This window comes from Columba livia, chromosome 13, assembly GCF_036013475.1.
Source record: "Columba livia isolate bColLiv1 breed racing homer chromosome 13, bColLiv1.pat.W.v2, whole genome shotgun sequence".
NCBI lineage: Eukaryota > Metazoa > Chordata > Aves > Columbiformes > Columbidae > Columba > Columba livia.
This window is the reverse complement of record NC_088614.1, coordinates 3,488,461-3,509,865: the sequence shown is the minus strand read 5'-3', so window position 1 is coordinate 3,509,865 and position 21,405 is coordinate 3,488,461. Positions and strand designations below refer to the sequence as shown.

Below are 21,405 nucleotides of genomic sequence, written 5' to 3'. Positions count from 1 at the left end.
GGTCTTGTCCAGTCACTGAAGCAGGATAATTAATTATATAAAGGGCTGATATATTAAGGGTTTTGTATTTTCACTGGCTGGACAAGAGTCATCACTTGTATATCTCATTCATTTTAATTGGTTCCTGATAATCATGAGATGACATAACTGAATACAATCCTGACACTTACTGGCCTAATTCATTCTTACTTATTGTGTCACCACATGCTCAAAATTTACAAAGTTATGCCGACTGTCTTATTGCTGTTCCAGAGTTACATCCCAGTGTTACATTTAACCAGACACAAGTACATGTAAATACTTTGCTAGTAATTTTTCTAGTAATTTTTCAAATTTCCTCCAGGGTCGAAAGCAGCAGAAGAATGGGGACCTGACATTTTTGGAGAAAGTAGATGATGATACCCATAAGGATTTAAAACACTCCATACGGGAGCTGCAATTAATGCATGCGGAAACAGTGCAAGAACTTGAAAAGACAAGGAATATGCTAATTGTGCAGCACAAAATTAACAAAGATTACCAGGTACTATACTTTGCTCACAGTGGAAAATAACCTGATAAAAACACTTTGTGTCTCTAGAACGTGCTGTAATTCTGACTTGCAAATTCAGCAAAAAAGCCAGTCTGTCTACATAAGATTATCTGTTGTTTAAAGTATTGTTTAAAAAGCATGAGGTCCAAATGGCTATAACTTGAGTCTTTTAACTCATGCTGATCAGAGCCCTCAGAACATCCCACCTTGGGATTATCTCTGAGCTCTTATCAGGTGCTCACAGGAAAAAATAGTGAGTGTACTTATCAATTAAGCCTCCTTTTCCACAACACTCCACTTTTAGTCTCTTGTGCTAGGTTATTGCAGATCATATTTTGACTTTTCATTCAATCTGACTTTAAAATAACAAAATCATGAAAGAAACTATTAGGAACATTGGTCTGAAAGAACTAATCTGTGTTGCTTAATAATGTTTTTAGATTTTGCTGAAATTCAAATTGATCGCTGTATTGCTGAATGAAAAATCACTGCTATTTTTGTGTACTCTAAATGTTCTTTCCTCAAAAAACCTGTATTTTGATTTGTAGCCGAAAGCATGTGCAGAATCAGTGCAGACAAGCCCCAAAACTCCTTTTTACATGCTTTTTTCTTTTTAGACTGAAGTAGAAGCAGTGACACAAAAGATGGAAAGTCTACAGAAAGACTATGACTTAAAACTGCAACAGTATGTCCATCTTCTTGATATTAGAGCTGCACGCATCAGAAAACTAGAAGGTATATTTAAACTATAGTCTTCTCTAATATATTTTTTTTATATTTTGTCTTGCAAATTATTGTTGTAAATTCATTCTTCAGCTGAAATACTTTTCCATTCCTAATGCTAGTAAAAAAGTCAGTTCTTTCATGGAAAAGCATCTGTGTGCTATTTTATTGACTTAAATGATAAAGGTATTAACCAGGCAAAATTCAACAAAGCAGTTTGTGCTGCAGCATGTGCAGCACATTATTTGTTCACTATTTACCACCTCTGAGGCCGGGCAACATGTAAAGAAAGGTCTTTGCTGTTAGTTCTGTCCACTCAAGATATTACAGAGGTTACAAGTCAGATCTTTCCCTGGAAATGTTGTTCAAGCCCACAAAGATGTGTCTAAGTCTCTGCCACATTTGTATAGTGATACTTATTTTGATCATTGAATAATTTCCTTGGTAATTCCCTTGTAATCTGTTTATAATTGTTAGGGGCCCATGTCTATTTTTATATATACTGGAGCAGCTCTGTTGTGGTATTCTTGGTTTTTGTCAGTGTGCTAAATGAGCAGTAGATCTACGATTTTATATATGCGAGTTCTTTTTTAGTAATGCCTTTAAGAAAGTAACATTGTTAATATAACCGAATTATGCTTTTTCCTCTCTGAGTCGTTAATTATGTTTGGGTTTTAAACAAGACTGTCATGTTGTAGCTCTATTTTACCTCTATTTTATTTTCTTGTTGCAGCCCAACTAAGAGATGTTGCCTATGGTACAAAATCACATAAATCCAGGCCAGAAATATTACCAGGGGATCCAGTGGATGAATTTGCTGAAACTTTGCATTTAGAAAGAGGAGAGAACCTTTTTGAAATTCATATCAGCAGAGTGATCTTCTCTTCTGGAGCTATGCACGCTTTTGGTGACCATGAACCTGCAACATTTTGCACTTATGCATTCTATGACTTTGAACTTCAGATCACGCCGGTGGTTTATGGGCTCAGCCCCTCGTATGACTTCACCTCTCAGCACCTCGTGCAGGCCGACGACTGCTTCTTACACTACATACAGCACAGCAGCGTCACGCTCGAGGTTCATCAGGCGTACGGCACAGAGTATGAAACGGTTGCCACATGTCAGCTCAAGTTCCATGAAGTCTTGGAAAACAATGGGAAGATCTACAGCAAAGCCAATTTAGTTGGTAATTAACACATTAAAATGTATTCTGTTTAAGTGATGTGTATCTGGCCAACAATGAGTTTGTGTGTTACTATTTCAAAAACATAAGAAAGGGCTTTACACAACATGGTATTTCCTATTGGATGTGCAGTGTGTTTTGGTGATTCTACCGGGAGCTGTGGGAAAGCTCTGACAGGTGCAATTTTGCCCACAATGGCTGAGCACAAAGGTGGTGTTAATATAGTGGTCCCAAAGTGCGTGACATTAGAAGTATGATATGCTGGAACTGGCATTAAGAGAATCTTATCTGAAAATAGCAACTGTTTTTTCGCCTTACCTAAAGGTTACTTGCGAAGTGTTACTGCTATACATGTAAAGAATTACTAATGAAAGATAGCATCCCCTTACCCAACATAATTGCACAAAAACATGGAGAAAAGTAGTTAGTAGAGCGGTGTACTTGATTGCATTGTAGCGCTGTGTGTATGTCAGAATTTCTTTAACTTTAGAGAAAGACTTTAAAATAAGGTAGATACTCTTTTTCATTTTGATTTACTGTTTTATATACTAATTGATGTTTTAGTTATTTAATGCAAGTTTCTGTCATACTCTAAGACTGTTACTGATACAAAGGGTTCCTACGTACTTTGGTTTTGGATTGTACATGTAGAGCCAGAGGAGTTTTTTCTGTTTCTATAATAACGTCGACTCCTCATGTCACGCACACTGTCATAATGCATAGTCACAAAATTACTAATCTTTGTTTCCTAGCTTTTGACATAAGTACTTTAATGTTGAGAAGAAAATTAATGCAATCCCGTGCTTATTTATTCCTTAGGAATCAAAAAAAACATTCAAAATTACGGTACTCTAGAATACTGGATCAGGTTGCGAGTTCCTATGGATCAAGCTATTATTCTGTACAAAGAGAGGTCAAAGGCTCTTGGGTATATAACGTCCAGTTTTAGGGAATGTGAACAACCATCCCAGGTATGTGCGGGTTTTTACTTCATAGTTTTGTTAGAATGAACTGTGCAAAATTACTTTTCCAGTTCAAATAGTTTATTTCAAGTGTCAATATGTTCAAGGTTAACAAAGTTAAAGGTTCTTGAACTGGAAAATATCTTTAGCAGTTGAATGACATGCTTTTCATATAAAGAGATAAAGAATCAGATGAATTGCAGCTTTTCTGAAGAGACCAATTCTTAAACTTCAGTCACTTATTTTTACTGAAATTGTCATAAGAATATTTGAAATTATTATATTTAATTTTCCGAACCTGTAATGCCAGGTTTTGTGAACATTTTGTTCTAGTACAATAGTCAGGAATGTTAAACCAACTGGTTGTCAGAGCAGTGGAACAGGCAAAGCAGTTCTTGAGAAGGGTCCCGAAGATCTTAATGTTTGAGTATTATGAGATAGGGATTTCACTTTTTTTTTTCTGGATAATAAAGAGCATTCTGATAATATAATGCACTGTTTAATCATATCTAAATAATGGTCACAGGAAAAGAAGGGACTTCCAGGCATCTTTAACAATTGCTTAAGAAATAAAATCAATCAGGTTGAAATATATAAATTAAAACTTTTTAGAGTTTCTAACAGGCATTTTTTATCCATAGCTGTGTAAATTACTGTAAGTCTGGAGTAACTTTAATGTTTTATATTATACCATAATGTAAAATTATATTATAGTAGAATCTCAATGGATTCCATGTTGTAATCTGAGAAGTATGTTTAGTGTATGAATTCTATTACAGGTCATTGCAGGCATTTGCAGAATAACTTCATGTTTGATAACATTGTAACATTTGCTTTAAATCATACTATTTTAAACTAACTCACAAAATCTGTCCATTGATAAATGCCAAAATCTGTTACTTAGTTTCCCCTATTCTCGATTATGTTATTTCTAGCTGGGTTAGCAATCCAAACATAGTGGAAAGGTAAAGCATGTGGAACAGAGCATTTTGGTGTAATGGTACAATTGCAAATTCAAACATGGCAGCTGAAGTATTCTGATTGTACAGGAGAAAACAGGAAAAATGGCAGAAATGAAGAACAGCTTCTGCAGAGCTGTTAGAAACAATGCAGTTTTCAGAAATGTCTTATGGCAGAAACTAGAAGTCGTATAGATATAGCAGATGGTGACATTATGTTAAGGGTTCTGTCAGTCTGCAGCTGCAAAAGTAGCTGCAGTTGTGCGTTCCAAAATTTAAGCTTGCGCTAGTTAAACATACATATAAAATTTTCTGTCCTCTATAGCAGGAGAAATGATGGAAACATGAACTGTACATAAACTGCTATAAATTTCCAGTTCTGATGTAGCCAGAAGTAGTCGTCTTAAGTTTGCATATTAAGGACTTAAACTGTCATGTTTGGTTTTCTCATTAACTATCAATGTGGATTATTTAATGAAAATATTTAACATTTTATCACACAAAATCAAATTGTTACATGTTTTTCCATATACCAGAAGACAGAACTCTGGCTCCCACAAGCAAGATAATTATGTACAATTAATGAAAATGGCTGTGACATGTTACAGTAACAAAGGAAAGCCTTTTGAGATCAATGTAGATGAAGGTTACTCATTTTTGATAGTCATGTTGTTTTCTTTTTATTCTTTAATTCCATTGAAATGAATTTCCCAGTTTTCCAACTGCTGTTTTCACAGAACATACAAGCCATGCTGATAGGTGATTAAAAAAACTTGTGATATCATGGAGTTTACTTCAAACGCTTATTATTACTCTTCACATGCTGATTTCTAATTTTTGTAAATTATTTATGTGGACAAGGGCTTTGGAGGAAATAAAAAAACAACAGAGGGATCTGCAGCCCACTTTTAATTATTGAAAAGTACATATATAAAAGGGACTAGGGTTAGAAAAATTTCTTGACACAGAATAGCTGTCAAGATCAGAATCCTTAACTTGAAACTAGCACTAGATATGAATCACTCTTAAAACTGTGATCTTCACTGCTTTGTAGATAATCAAATGACAAGCCGATCATAAAACTTTAGAACAATAAAGCAAACAACCACAGAGCTGAAAGGATTAACCTCTTATTTCCTTATACCAACAACACAAGAGAGATGTCGTTGAATTTACAGAACAAGTGATATTTTGACAAATAAGATTAAACAGTAGTTAGTGTCATTGAAATAATCGGTTATTTGTTCTATTTATGTAGTTCTTAGAGTTCACCAACATTCTAATGTTTTTAATTTAACTTCTTTTTCATTTAAAGCAGCAGATACACAGAACTGCCCAAGTCAGCACTTCAACAGATGGCAATTTAAATGAACTCCACATTACCATAAAATGTTGTAACAATCTACAATCCCGAAAAAAACATCTTCAGCCAAATCCTTATGTTGTCTACAAGTTCTTTGATTTTGCAGACTATGATACTCCCATCATTCCTAGCAGCAACAACCCACAAATAGATGACCATATGTGTTTCCAAGTGCCAATGAATGCAGATTTAGACCGATACCTAAAATCAGAATCCTTAACCTTTTATGTATTTGATGATGATGAAACGGAAGAAGGTGCTTATGTAGGGAAAGCCAATGTGCCTCTTATTTCTTTAGCACATGACAGATCTATCTCAGGTAAGAAGTAGACCTCTTTGAACTTAACAAAATCTTCACTTCCTGTATTATATATCTTTAAATCTCTTTAAGAACCAACCAGAATAAAGTGTCTTCAGAGAGATCTGGTCCAGCTGGATTGTTGGGCTGAGGCCAGTTGTCTGAGGTCCAGCAAGGGCAAGTGCCGGGTCCTACACGTGGATCACAGTAACCCCAAGCAGCGCTACAGGCTCAGGGTAGAGCAGCTGGAAAGTGCCTGGGGGAAAAGGACCTGGGGGTATTGGTGACAGCAGCTGACCATGAGCCAACATGTGCCCAGGTGGCCAAGAGGCCACCGGTATCCTGGCTGGTAACAGCACTGGTGTGGCCAGCACTCCCAGGTCAGTGACTGTCCCTGTGCTGGGCTCTGGGGAGGCCAAACCACAAATCCTGGGGTCAGTTTTGGGCCCCTCACACCAGCCTTGAGGTGCTGGAGCAAGTTGAGAGAAGGGAACGGAGCTGGGGAAGGGGCTGGAGCACAAGTGTGACGGGAGCGGCTGAGGGACCTGGGGGGTTCAGCTGGAGAACAGGAGCTGAGGGGAGACCTTCTGATCTCTGAACTGCCTGAAAGGAGCTTGGAGCCAGGGGGATCGGGCTCTGCTCCCCAGGAACAAGCGCCAGGAGCAGAGGAAACGGCCTCAAGTTGCGCCAGGGGAGGTTCCAATAGGCTGTTAGGGAAAATTCTTCACAGAAAGGGCTGTGGGGCATTGGAACAGGCTGCCCAGGGCAGTGGTGGAGTCACCATCCCTGGAGGGGTTTAAAAGATGTGTAGACGAAGTTGTTAGGGACAGGGGTTAATGCTAGAGTTAGGTTAGGTCATGGTTGGACTCTAAGGTCCAGACACAGTATTCCAGATGCTGTCTCAGAAGTTTCAAATAGAGAAAGCACGAAACTTCCCTGGAGCTGCTTGACTCCGTTCTTGCTCATACAGGCCAGGGTACAGTTGCCATTCTTTGCTGCAAAGACACAGCTTGGTTGGCTTCAATTATTTTTGTCAAACAGGACCAGCTCTTGTTGCGCAAGGCTGCCTGTGGCCAGTCAGCCCCCGCCTGGGCCATTGCCTCGGGCTGTTCCTGGGCTGATGTGGGACTTTGCGTTTGCTCTTGTGGAACTTCATGAGGTTTCCATCAGCCCATTTTTCTACTGTGTGAATAGCAGCACTGTCTTCAGTGCATCAGCTGCTCCCCACAAGCTGATATCAGTTACAAATTTACTTAGGTGGTTATAATATAAAAGCTGCTTAATGATTATTTCATTGTTAACTGTAAGGCATTAATGAAACTTTAAAATATGATTCTATAGTTATCCCATATAGATGGATAATAGGAGAAAATTTGCAAGTGAATTTAGGGTGTTTATTTTATAAAGATTTAGCAACTCACAGATTTTTTTTTTGTTAGTAAAACATGGAAATATTTTAGTTGGATCTTTTGAAAGATGTCTGTCAGAAATAGTTATCTGGTAGTGGATTATCTGAGAAATCTACAAGACTATGAACACAGTAATCCAGTCCCTTCTATATCCTGTAGTTTTGAATACCCACAGTGTTATATTGGATATTTTTTGATCTAAAAAACAGAATATTTTGACACTATTTAGCTTATTGCATTTTATGTATATGTATGTGTATGTATGGAATAAGATAATTGAAGACAAGATTTGCATTTTGCTTTCAGGTACTTTTGAACTGACAGATTCTGAAAGACGTGCTACTGGTACCATCACGGTTGAATTAAAATGGAAGTTCGTCTACTTACCACCAAGTGGATCAGCAATGGCTGCAGACTTAGTGAATTACATTCAAAATGAGAAATCAATAGCAACTAAATTACCAGCAGAGGAAAAAACGCAGACTCCAGCCCTGCCTCTTCCTTTTACTCCATCAGTGACAGTAAGTAATTTAACAAACTCACAGAAGTTAAGAGATATAAAAGACCTATTACAGCAGTTCATTTACTTCTTCCCTGATGACCAGGTTTGTCCTTACTGTGAAATAATGCATAGTACAAATACTCTGCATAACCACCATCTTCAGCGTCCTTTGGGAAGTGAAATCTTTCATGTGTCCAAAACTTTTTCAAGTCTTTTATAATGGTAGATAACTGGTTAGCAAAAGACCGGGGAGAAGAGGGAGAAGAAATAACAAACAATAAATGTTTTCCCTGTAAGCTTGATGCTCATCAATTCTCTTTCCAATGTATGTCTCCCATATAAAATGTAGTCATATGCTTGTGCCACTTTAGGGCTACTGTTGAAACTTGTGACAGTCATTATATCAGCAATTATTTCTGTGGTCTCTTAGAAATTCAGACAGAACTTGATCAGTTGGGGTAGCTTTGAGCCAAAAGGGTTCTCAAGCAGCCAGACCCAAGCCATATGTACAGATCTTTAGGGGTGTCTGCACCACACTCTTTCATATTCTGGCCCGTGGAATTTGGTGCTGAGATACCCAACAGCTTCTTAAAAATAATTCATAAATTAAAGGTAGTGTAACGATTTTTTTTGTGTATAAAAATCAGTGTAAATGGAGGGTAATTTCTACCTTCATCAAGAGAGCAAAGCATGACAAGTAAAAACCACTTTTTCTCTATTGTTTTGTGTCTTTTGTATTATAAGATCATGACAGAAATATTTCTTCATCATTTAGTTAATTTTGCAACCATTACCCATCTCTTCTCTGTGTTATAAAATTCTCCAGAGGGAGTGAGGTGAGGAAAGGTGTCAAATATATGGTATGCCTACAGAACAAGAAAAGGATTCAAGTGCTCCGTAAATGGTAATAATAAATCATTATGCCACATATACGATACCACTGACTCCATTCCTACACTTGTTTCTCACCTGGAACTCACGCCGCATTCCATAGATGTTCTGTACAGTTTTATACCACTTTGTGGCTGAATTTGCAAAGGATTTTCAATTCGCAGCAGGTTGCTTGTTCAAACAACATCTCCATCGTCTTGCCTGTTAAGAATTTAGTTTAGTGCAGTTAGGTTTGGCTTTGAGAAAAATCAGCATCCCTCAAAATTTACTGTAAAATAAGACTGTTACAAAATGGCAATAAGTTGTCTTTAACTCTGTTTTATTACAGAAACCAACACCCAAACCAAGGCAGCGTGCCGCTCAAGCAGACAAGAAAGTATCTTTCCAGGATCTTAGCGCAAAACAGATGGCAGTAAGTTTTAAGTATTTTGCTTGTGCATGTTGAAGCAAGAAAGAGTACTTATGTCCCAGTATGGTCAATTTGTAGAGCTAATAATCAAGAACGCTCAATTATTTTAGCAACGGCTGTGGAAAACTGAACTGTTAGCTATCTAGTTACACACACAACATACCTTCAGCTGTCCAAACAGTAGCTTCTCAAGGTTAGACAATTTTTCACAAACTAGGATTTTCTAAGGGAGACAACTACTCGGTCTCCATCAAAGTTTTCATTACTGGGTGGGCAGCTCCCCTTGCTGTTCTGAAAATCCAGGCCTCACTGGTTAGAGACACAAGGACTGTTAGAACTAAATAATTAAGTAACTGGTGCTTCTGTGGTGTCTAAATCTTGTGGTGAAACGGCAAGAGGGTCTCCATGCAAGGCAATTAGAAGCTCAACAGATTAGACCTGAACAAGAACAGTCTGTTTCATTTTTCTGATCATTTTTGGAATAGCAGAATCTAGTTCTTGGATAACAGTGTGATACAGAGCAAAGCAAATAGTTGTTTTGGGAAAAGGAAACTCACTAAAAGGTGGGAGGAATAGTTTGACTTGCCCAAACCATTTGTGAGACTTGTCCAGCCTTATAGGCAGAAGCTTTAGCAGAGGAGAGAACCAGTAATGCCAATGCGGGGAAGCAAAGGACATGGCAATTTCCTGTCCAAATGCTTCTCCACCACTGAATTCATACTTACTTACATTGTGTGTTACGTACATACATACATACATACTTTGTGTGTTATTTTTTACTATATATTAAAGGCTTCCTCTTATTTTTCCCATCATTTAGGACTCTGTTTTTGAAAATGACATGGAACTTGCACAGAAGATGAAGGCTTTGAGAGTTCCAGGTGTTTCAGAGGTATGAGATTATTCAGGTTTTGCATTTGAATTCCGTGTGTATGCTATTTCTTCAGAGCCATGCATCAAAAGTAAAACTACAATGAATTAAGATCGTAAAAAAATCACTAAAATATTAAATAAATGATAGATTGTGATAACAATCTTTTTTGCTCATTGGAAAGTGAGGAATATCTCTACTGATTGTTTCCTACGTTTGGATGAAGTTTGTTTTGTCTTCCCTCTAAAAATTACCATTATATAGCTGGGGGAAATGAAGGGAAGTGGTGTAGTGACTTTGGAATATTGCTAAATACATAGCGTTCCAAGGAGCAGAAAGGAATTAAATATTGTAGTGGTCCAAGTTGTTGCGAAAGTAAATGGTGGCAGATTGGCAAACGGTAGTTTTTAGTGATGTAACACATTTAATCACTGGCTTTTATCTTCATTTTTCTACTTTAAAGCTCTTCTGGGGCTTTGATTGAGAAGTTAAGTCTCTTTTCCACCACATCAGTGGTCAAGTAGAATATAATTACTTCAGAGTAAATGATGCACTATTTTATTTAAGATAACATTTGTATTTTGTAGCAAAGCTGATTCTTTTTTATATTATTTTAACTTGCTTTTGAAACAGAAAATATTGTCTAATGGGAGTTATAAAGTTGTGAACTGGATAAGGTGGTGGTGGGTTGGTTGTTTTTTTTAATAAAACTGAGTCTTGTAGAACTGAAACAGGTGAAATATAAATGAATCTGGAAATCTAACAGGCTGTATCTATCTTGACAGGTACCAAATTATTATAATAGTTATGTTTTCACAAATATACATCGTTAGAGAACCATCTTTCTACTGTATCAATTGTTTGTTACCGCAGTTGACAACTTATTGTTTCTTGCACTGCATGAGTAATATTATTGTTTAAAAGTTGTGTGTAATGAATGTGAGCCATAATTCTTCAAGTTTTGAACTTCAGTAACTTTTACTATTCGAGGACTGTTATAAAGACTGTAAGTTTATCTATTTTTATATAGCACATGGTACCCGAGGTTGAAGAAGAAAAGCTCGTAGATGATAAGGCGAAGGAGATGGCCGAAGAGATTCAACAAGACAAGACTGACCTGTCAGCACTGTCAGAGGGGCAGCTGGCTGAGCAAAGCTCCGCTACCTCTGCAGATGAGACAGAAATCAGTGAAGAATTGGAACCAGAAGGTAGAATTCATTTTTATGAATAAGAAACAGTATTTTCTTAATAAATCTGTCTCTTTCCATTTTCTTAAGCGTTTCTTCCTAGCAGTGGGAGCTGCCTCATTATGAGAAGCTTCATGACAGAAATTATATTCTGGTGCACTGTATCGCTGAAGCTGGGTGGTGGATATGGTGGTGTTATTTTCTTCCCAAATGGAAACAGTATTGTAATTGAATGCAAAAATCTGGTATCTGACCTAGATTCATAAAATATTAAAGGAAACCTGGCTTCTATTTTAAGTGTCTTTATATTGTCCTGTAGAACTATGACTGTTATAATGAATATACTCCTTTTGTCTGCAGACAACAGCCAATGCTGATATTGGAAATACTTTCAGACAGTGAGGGGGTAGTATGTCTTATCACATCTGTGACATAAAGTTGTTAGAGACAGATATAGTTAGAGTTTATAAAAGCTGGGTCATTCTGTTTCACCTCTGAGCTTAAACTGTGTATCACTGAAATAAACCAGGTCTGTGACACCAAGTTGAGCACAAGCAGGATGCTAAAAATTTATGTGCAATTTTTTGCAGCTTCTGTATAAGAATTCATTAGAAAAAATGGAAAATCATGATATTGAATCCTTGTGTTTCTAAGTACTTTGCTCCAGAGGAAAAAAGACCTGAATGCTTTAGGAAATATCTCCCTGCAAACAGAACTAGTTTGCAGAAAAGAAAAATAACGTATACTCTTCTTTATATGTGCATGGTGTTAAATCTGGTCTGAGGAAATCCGCAAATTCAGACCACATTCTTATAGAAAGCTGACTGTTGTTCATACTTCAGTTAATGACAGGAATTAGATTGTTCCACTCATCAACTTTAATCTGGGAAACATTACTATTTTTTTTTTTAGCAAATCAGACAAAAAATACAGTTTAGACTATTTTACAGGTCATTGATTTGCCAGTGTTAATCTGTGAGGAAGAGAAGATTTACCTGGCACTGGTACTTTATTTATTAGAAAAGAAAATATATCACACTCAGGTTTGTCAGCAAGTCTCAGATGGATGACAAATACAGGGCTTTTAACGACACTGGTGGGTTTTTACTTTTTTTCTTTTTAGATCAAGATGATAGACAAGAAAATGGTGCAATTGAATCAATAATAACTGACAGTGATGACTGTATAGTTTCAAGTCCACTATCCAAGAATATTAAACAGGTGAGTCAGAGTATTTATGGCGTTATTTGGTAAGTCTAAGAAAAATATTTAGGCAAAAGTATTTAAGCCTAATATCTAAGAGTAGCTTTATTATATCTAAGGTCAGATTCTAAGACATTTTCAACAAATGTGTGTTTTCCTGTTTCCAGTTCAAATAGACACCTTTTCATAGAAAAAGAAAAATTAACCTGCTCGTATTGTTGTAATCTTTTCCATTATTGTTATGCACACTTAGAAGTACACATTTCCAGTTAGTTTCGGTATGAATTAAATTTCAGTCCTTCCCATAATCTCCCTGAAGAAAGGTAACTATTGTAATGCGAATGTCTAAAGAAATTAGTCTTGTTATTCAGTCTTACCTGTTGCCTTTATATGGGAAAATGTGCTTTTCTGCTGCTTCCAGTGATTTCTGAGGAAGGGGGGCATAATTTCAAGGCCTGTAGTAGATCTACAATGCTTAGCCCCCTACTGTGTCCCATCCCAGTATGATGATCTGACTGAATGTTGTTGAAATGGCAATTGCATAAGCTTGAGGGTGTTAAGAACATGCAAACCTTGCATATATTTTTCTAGTTTATCCACATAGATTTCTTTTTTTCCTGACTTCCCAACAGTTTTAGAACTGAAGATCAGTTTGCCATGAAGTTTGTACATGTACAGTGTCTCATCAGTTCGGTGTATTTCTATTATCATTTGTGGGCATGTACAGTAGTGATATCCTCTTGACTTGTTCTTAAAACCAGCAATTAATGGGTGTATGTACAAAAGGACACAGCATAATGCAAATCTGCAAGATTGACTTTGAGCAGTATTTCAGTAGTATACTTGTCTAAAAAAATAAACATATTTCATAGTTTTAGATCTAATATTGACTGCACAATCTTAAAAATAAAAATAGTAGTTAAAATTGATTATAGTACTTCTAACAATTAACGTTTTTCTGGTCTGTCTTAGCCTTTTTTTAAGGGCATGGGGTATCCTGGTATATTGTACCAGTGGAAGGGTTTTAGAAATGCCAGCACTTGCATATGTTGCAGAAAGATACAGAAGGTACTTTTGAAGATGAAATTGCACTGTTTACATGTAAAATGCTAAAAAATGGTTTCACTTGTAATTTTGAGAACTGCAATGGCTGCTACTCATCACCTTCAAGTCAAACTATAATACAGTTCATCTATATACCTCTAGTCATCCTGTATTTTATCAAAATTAAGAACACTTCTGAGAGGATTTTTACTGTAGTTTCATTTCGGGTTCATTAATTTCTACCTGTCTCCAAAGTGCATGTTCAAGAAGGGTAGATAAGGCAACAAAAGCTAAAAACTATTAAGGCAACATGTTTGATACAAATTGGATTTTAGAAGTAGGCATTGGTATATTTGAAATCTGGGGTTAATTGTAGAATACAGGATGTGAAAATTGTGATTGAATTTGTATTTTTTTATGATTAAAAATCAGCGCCTTTTATCTTTTGAGATAAATATCCTGCTGGTAATCAAACACTGTAAATAAGACTTGTGATTTTTAGAGATCGTTATGCTAATTATCCTATAAATCTGAGTTGTATGCCAAACTGTTTCAGCCATTTAAGATCATACTGTTTCTTTTTTGCATGTTGCAAATTAGACAGTTCATGGTTATTTCTTAGATATGTTGATCATAAAGGGTATCTAACAGATTTTCCAGTACTTAGCTGTACCACTTGCTTCTTTCTCTTTTTCTTCTTGGCTATGATGTATAATTAATCATAGATTACTTCATTTTGTTTCATTTCATTTACAACATTTATGAGCTTCACTTTGTCGGTATGAAATGCTTGTCCCCTTCTTTCCTTTCCAAAGTGGCGTAATTAGTGTTAGCATCTTTTTTAACAGGCTACATAAAGTTTAGTGGCTGGATTAAATCAAGTCATTAACATAATGTGCTATACAATTTGCCCCTATCTCTTTGCGTTTCCAGTACATCAAAGTGCCACAGAGTGCCAGTGTAATTGGGCCTTGCTAGCTTGTCAGGTTCAGTCAGGCTGATGGCTGCTGCTTTTACTAAAAAGCTTCCAGGCATGATAATTAATAGAGAAAAGAAGTCTGAGAAATGTAAAAGTTTGGACAGTTCTCTATGAATATTTCATACATTTGAATAATCAGAAGTTAACATTATCAATTTGATGTATAATACATTGATTAAAAGCCTTGTTTCAGATCCTCAAAATAGACATCAAAACTGGGAATTTGCATTTTCTTTGGCATGGTCTTTATATTAAAAAAAAAAAAAAATCATCTTTTCTATCCCCTCCTCCCTTTCACCCCATGTCTACATTTATCCTTACAGGAGGTAATATAGCATTCGATTACCACAATAACATTTCCTGCTGTCAGCTTCCAAGTTGTGCTAAAATGCACCCACAAGGCAATTACTGGCCAAACCAGTTTATTTGGTGGTGGTCCCATTTTTTTTCGATAGGTGTGTTTACATCTGTCTTTTTTGCTGCAGAAACTGTGAATGCATCATCTCGCACTAATAGCAGTTTATAGGAACTGATAATGACAGTTTTCAATAAACTAAGATCTCAGGGTTTAATTTTGACGTGAAAATCTCTCTTTAACACCATTAAAAAGCAATACGAGTTGCTTATGGTTCTGCTGGGCAATGAAACAGGTTTGTGCAAAGGTGGGAATATGTAAAGCATAAAGCTTATGCACAGCAAAGCAAGAAATACTTTTCCTTTGATTATACATTATTTTGGTACAATTACTTGAATGGTGCTTTTCCTCCTATGAGATCTGCATTTGGGGAAGCAAAAATGCTGCACCAGCGTAATTAATAAAACAAGAAATAATATACATGAGTAAAATAAAAGTAACTTATTAAAGCTTTATAATCAATATTTTCAAAGACTACTGATGGGTCTAAGGTTAAAAAAAACATTTGCCGTTCTCCATCTGTAAGGTGATTGTTTGCTCTTGTGGTCACTATTAAACAGAAACTGAAGTAAAAAGAATAATCCAGGTAAAACCTAAATTGTCTTTTGCCACAGGTAAGGTTTGAGGTGATGGCAGCTTGAACAGACATTGCACTGAAATTATGGATTTACAACTTCTAGCACTTGTCAAATATACTTCAGTGTAATAATTAGGAGCATGTCCTACAAGTCATTCCTCTTGATGGAAGAACTGAAAATAGAGGGAGAAATAATTCCCAAAAAACCCCAAACACCAGTTTTTCAAATTATTCCAAACAACAGAATCTAAGTCATTAGGTAACCTGTTACTCTTTAGGTAACCAATATAACTAATTAGACAGAATATGAAGTAGAAAGGTTTAAGGCTGAGTGCATAAGCCCACAGGACTATCAACAGGAGCCATTTTTAACTACATTGGTTATGAATATGAACGTTCCTCGTTTGCGTACGGGAGAGGCTGCATTTGTCACAGCACATTGACACGGGAGTCACTTGTGGTGACTTCACAAGTAGAGCGGACTGTTTTTCTAACTGGAGGTCTGAAAAACAAAGGATGGCACTTGAGACTAAATCTGAGTTTAGATTAGCTGCCATATGTATCACCGAGCATGATTTTTTTTCGCACTGTGCGTAATAGGAGAAAGAATCAAATTCCATTATTTTTGAACGTCTGTATTGCCCACAATATTATAATAGCATGATGGAGCAGAGGGGGGAACGGTAACAAATATTAAGTATTAAAGCTATAAATAAAAAGAACAGCTGTATTAAAAATGTGCAATTCTATATTTTTTTCGCTACAGATGAACACATAATAAATGCAAATGCTATACTGATATTTCTGCTTTTTTCCTATACTAAGGGTTTGGTTTTTTTTTCTAATAGGATTAATTTTCCAATAGAGATTTTAGGAATTTGATTTATTTTTTAAATCAAATCAGAAGTCTGTGATCTACATATAGAAGAATACATGCATAGATACATAGGCAGAAATCCTATTATGTTTTGGTTTGTTTAGTTTTTTGCGTATTATTGCTACTTATTTCACCTCATTTCTGTAGCCGAAATGTTGACATATATTAGCATGCCAAAAATGTACGGAGTTAAGACCTGTTTTTATTGAGAAATGTTCTGTCTTTCATTCTTATTTACCTAAGATCGTGCTTCCTTTTGAAATGAAATGTAATTGTAAGTTTATAGACCATTTGAATTACTTAATTCTGTGAGTAGTTGGCACTGATGTAGCGAACTGGCTGTGAGATTTCATAGGGTTGTATTTGTTTTTTATTTTATTTGGTGGTATAATCAATTGTATTTAAACACTAAAAAAAATGAAGTCTTCTCTTTGAAATAACCTGCAGTAGGGATGGATGTAACAGTTTTGCTTATTTAGCCTTTCCCGCTTCTTGGGGGGAAAATAAAACTTTGAGTTAGGGAAGTCAGTATAATGTCTCACCAGTCAAACAGCTCCAGATATCTCTGGGGTTTTTCTATCTCTTCATCACTAGAAACCATTTATGCCACAGGCAAGTTGCAAAACCAAATCTTTAAAAATCTTTAAAAACAATTCAACTTCAGGAGAAACGTAGAACAGTTTTAGGTTTATTCTTCAGAAAGGCTGGAGGAGGCAAGCCATTTGAAGGGAAGAAAGTGTATTCTTCAGGTGATCAGAAGTTGTATTATGAGCAAAGTGCAAATGTGACTTTAATTTCAGATGCATAGTTGTCACAGTTGTGGTGGGAAAGCTTCAGATCCTTCAAGAACTAAATATTTTCTAAAATGTTTGGTGTTTTATACTGAATTAGAAATTGGCTTTTCTGGAAACATCAATGCATTGATGGGTGTGTTTCAGATTTGGATAGAAGAGGTAATATTGAATTTTCTCAAGCCGTAGCAAGGAATTAATGATTTTCAACATATTAAAGATGAATTCATGCTCTGAAAAGGATGAAATTGGACTCTGCGCTAGGTGTAATGGCAGCAACCAGAGATGTACTTGCTGTCACAAATAGGTTTTTTTGTTTAGAGTGTTCTTAATTCCAGGCAGAGCTGAAGGGGTTGCATCGAACCCTATCATGGTGCTCACCTTGCACCAGCGTGTTCTCCTCCTAGCACACGCGGAGAATAGTGGTGCTGGGGGTTATCACCCATGCCTTGCTCTCTTTCTCAGGCAATCCGCCTCCCAAAGAGCCCTTGGACAAGGGGGCATCTCTTTGCCCCGGCTCTTAGGCCGAGTCTAAAGCGCATGCACTTCTGGAAGTGCCATCTCTTTGGAGAAGGAACAGGGAGCATTGCTGTATCCCTCTTTCTGTTCTCACATCTACACCATTAGGGCAAAAATAGAAAAACAGGTGTTTTTCCTAACATGCAAAGTCACTGCATACAGTTAAGGTCTAGAGTAATTCTTTTGTAATATGTATTTTTATGTGTATATGTAAGATGCTGCCGTATTAATTACTATTACTTAACAAGTAACGTTTGTCTCTGACCAGTTAAATTAGATTGCCATTGGTGTGATCACATTTCTTTGCAGCTTTTCCTGACCTTGTTCATAGGATGATCACAGGGATTCAGCACTTTTTAGAGGAAGAGGATAATTTCTCATACGATAAAGATATTGGGTCATATTGGTAGTAATTGAAGTGTTGATAGCAAATGGATGATTACCTGTGATTACTGGACAATAGCTTATATATTTTCTGCTGTGATCTCTGCTTGAAATAGCAGGAAACAAGTGAATAAGTAGACTGTGGAAATAAATACATAAAATATTAAGGAATAAGTCATAAACATTTTTGAGCATTGGTCAAGGTAGGATTCAAGTGGATGTTACAAATAAGATGTTTCCTTAATTTTGAGTTTTTCAAGGGTGGTATATTAGTTAAAACTGTAGATGTAAAAAGTAAGAACACTGTGTACATTGTTTCAATAAGCAAGGCACCTTCAATGCTGCTGTTCTCTGTAGAAAGCACAAACTTTGTTTGCCAAGCACTTAATTCTGTATGATGCTGTTGTGGACCATGGGATGCACCCATGGGTGCTGAGGGAGCTGGCTGAGGTCATTGCTGGACCACTCTCCATCATCTTTGCCAAGTCTTGGGAAACGGGAGAGGTGCCTGAGGACTGGAGGAAAGTAAATGTCACTCCAGTCTTCAAAAAGGGCAAGAAGGAGGACCCAAGTAACTACAGACCGGTCAGCCTCACCTCCATCTCTGGGAAGGTGATGGAACAACTTATCCTTGGTGCCATCTCAAGGCATATCAAGGATAAGAGGGTCATTAGGGGCAGTCAACATGGCTTAACCAAGGAGAAGTCGTGCTTGACCAACCTCATTGGCTTTTATGACGACATAACAAGATGGATGGATGATGGCAGAGCTGTGGACGTGATCTACCTTGACTTGAGTAAGGCATTTGACACAGTCTCCTACAGCATCCTCACAGCTAAACTGAGGGAGTGTGGTCTGGATGACCGAGTAGTGAGGTGGACTGCGAACTGGCTGAAGGGAAGAAGCCAGAGAGTCGTGGTCAATGGGGCAAAGTCCAGCTGAGGCCTGTATCTAGTGCAGTGCCTCAGGGGGCAGAACTCGGGCCTATATTATTCAATATATTCATCAATGTTTTGGATGAGGGAATAGAGTGACTGTCAGCAAGTTTGCTGATGACACCAAGCTGGGAGGAGTGGCTGACGCTGGAAGCTGTGCTGCCATCCAGAGACCTGGACAGGCTGGAGAGTTGGGCGGGGAAAAATGTAATGAAATATAACAAGGGAAAGTGTAGACGAGTCTTGCATCTGGGCAGGAACAACCCCAGGTTCCAGTCTAAGTTGGGGAATGACCTATTAGAGAGCAGTGTAGGGGAAAGGAACCTGGGGGGTCTTGGTGGACAGCAGGATGACCATGAGCCAGCACTGGGCACTTGTGGCCAAGAAGGCCGGTGGTACCTGGGCTGTATTGCAAGGGGAAAGGCTGAGGGAGCTGGGGCTCTTGAGCTTGGAGAAGATGAGACTGAGGGCTGACCTTATTAATGTTTACAAATATATAAAGGGTGAATGTCAGGAGGATGGAGCCAGGCTCTTCTTGGTGACAACCAACGGTAGGACAAGGGGTAATGGGTTCAAACTGGAACACAAGAGGTTCCACGTAAATTTGAGAAGAAACTTCTTCTCAGTGAGGGTGGCAGAGCCTGGCCCAGGCTGCCCAGGGGGTTGTGGAGTCTCCTTCTGTGCAGACATTCCAACCCGCCTGGACACCTTCCTGTGTAACCTCATCTGGGTGTTCCTGCTCCATGGGGGGATTGCACTGGATGAGCTTTCCAGGTCCTTTCAACCCCTGTCATTCTGTGATTCTGTGATTTGAGTCAATTGGAATTTCATTATCCACATCGTAGTCTTAGCGTTTTATTGTGACCAAAAAGGAAATAAAAACATGGAATATGCAGCTTCTTGAAGATGGCAGTCAAGACTTCGAAAGCATTTAGTACTCTTTAATACGTGTGTCCAGTCTCTCTGATAGAGGAAATTTCATATTATATTTTGTTTAAAATATAAAATTTAAAGACTAATTTTATTTGCATCGAAGTAGGATGATTTGTGGGAAGTAATTGCTCGTGACAAACTCTCCATTTTTCACTTGAATAGTACCTAATAAGTGAGACCAAGGCTTAAAAAAAAAATCACTCTGCATCGTAGAAATATGAATGGTTGTTTAAAAATTAATTCCTATCGTATATTGGATGCTACGTATATTTTCAGTATGGCTACATAGTATGAGCGTTTTTGTATTAACAGTGAAATATGTCATGCTGGCTACACTGTTTTTAAGCAGTTCTATTTTTATTTGTAACTTTTTTTTAGCAGCTTGTGTTCTCCTTTGCATATGCTCTATTCATGTTTAATATTAATAAAAGCTGGCCTTGAGGTATTCTTGACTGTTAAGCTCAAAATTAATTTAGTTTTTCTTACAATTTTCTAATAGTATGACTCATTATCTTCCTTATAAGTTAGAAAGCAGAATAGCTGGATTTACCCTACTATCCTTGAAAAACTGGGAGATTCTTTGCCTACAGTATGCAATTACAAGTGTTAAATATGTCAAACAAATTTTAAGAGGTGTAAAAGGAATACTTTATAGTACAGGATATTGTATTTGGACTTAATTCGTAAACTACTGTCTGTGTACAAACTAGTTTGACGTGGCTGCTAAATACTTTGGGGCAAACAAACCCACTCAGCATATCACTTTAAATACAGATGCTAATACATCTGTTCAGTGCCAGAAGAAAAGAGTCGTTTCTGAAGTAAAATTAGACAATAGAGCCAATTTCATTTTTTATGCATGTGAATGTAGAGTGCTTGAGGTTATTAGTTGAAACTGAGTAACCTTTCCAGGCTTTCATCTCTCTCTTTTCAAATTTGAATATGAAAAGCATATTCAAGTCAAAGACCATCACTTTAATGACATTTGGCAGTCATTTGATTTATTAGATTTTAGAAAAAAAAATTTCCTTTAAATATTTCATCATTCTATGCTAATCCCAGTAATATTGCCAGCTGAAGCCATGTACCTGTATTAGTGGAGACAGAATGGTGTGGAATTTTCTGTCATCCTAGTAAAATTTCCATGAATCTACTGAATAATAAAACAACCTTATTGAAATATTCAGATTTGGGTTTTTAGTTAAAGTGTCTTAGGATACATAATAAAAGGAAATGTCTTTTGAAAGGAGGGGGTAAAATTACTTCATCAAATATTGAAAGGGCTTGACAGCAATGGAAATTGTTCTATATGATGGATATTTTTGCAATAGGATACACCTGCTTTTCAGTTTGATTAATTATATCATTTACTTGGAAAAATATAAGCTATCTCCATAATAAATTACAATATCGACTTAGAGTTCTAACGCTGAATCTAGAAAGCTAATCTTTTGAATAT

The 21,405-nt window shown here is 36.9% G+C and overlaps 1 protein-coding gene across 10 annotated transcripts in view; it reads left to right on the top strand.

Annotated features, from left to right (window-relative positions):
- RPGRIP1L (RPGRIP1 like) overlaps nucleotides 1-21,405 on the top strand; it is a 73,846-nt gene that overhangs the window by 33,626 nt on the left and 18,815 nt on the right. For 5 of the 10 annotated variants that reach the window (XM_065028657.1, XM_065028656.1, XM_065028655.1 and 2 more), the window contains 10 exons: nucleotides 344-523; nucleotides 1,150-1,267; nucleotides 1,989-2,441; nucleotides 3,258-3,409; nucleotides 5,675-6,041; nucleotides 7,736-7,950; nucleotides 9,151-9,234; nucleotides 10,052-10,123; nucleotides 11,133-11,310; nucleotides 12,413-12,510. In XM_065028657.1, the coding sequence (XP_064884729.1) occupies nucleotides 344-523; nucleotides 1,150-1,267; nucleotides 1,989-2,441; nucleotides 3,258-3,409; nucleotides 5,675-6,041; nucleotides 7,736-7,950; nucleotides 9,151-9,234; nucleotides 10,052-10,123; nucleotides 11,133-11,310; nucleotides 12,413-12,510 (1,917 nt within the window). Of the gene's footprint in view, nucleotides 1-343; nucleotides 524-1,149; nucleotides 1,268-1,988; nucleotides 2,442-3,257; nucleotides 3,410-5,674; nucleotides 6,042-7,735; nucleotides 7,951-9,150; nucleotides 9,235-10,051; nucleotides 10,124-11,132; nucleotides 11,311-12,412; nucleotides 12,511-21,405 lie in introns of those variants that run through there. The other 5 variants (XM_065028660.1, XM_065028659.1, XM_065028661.1 and 2 more) reach the window with 3 other exon arrangements.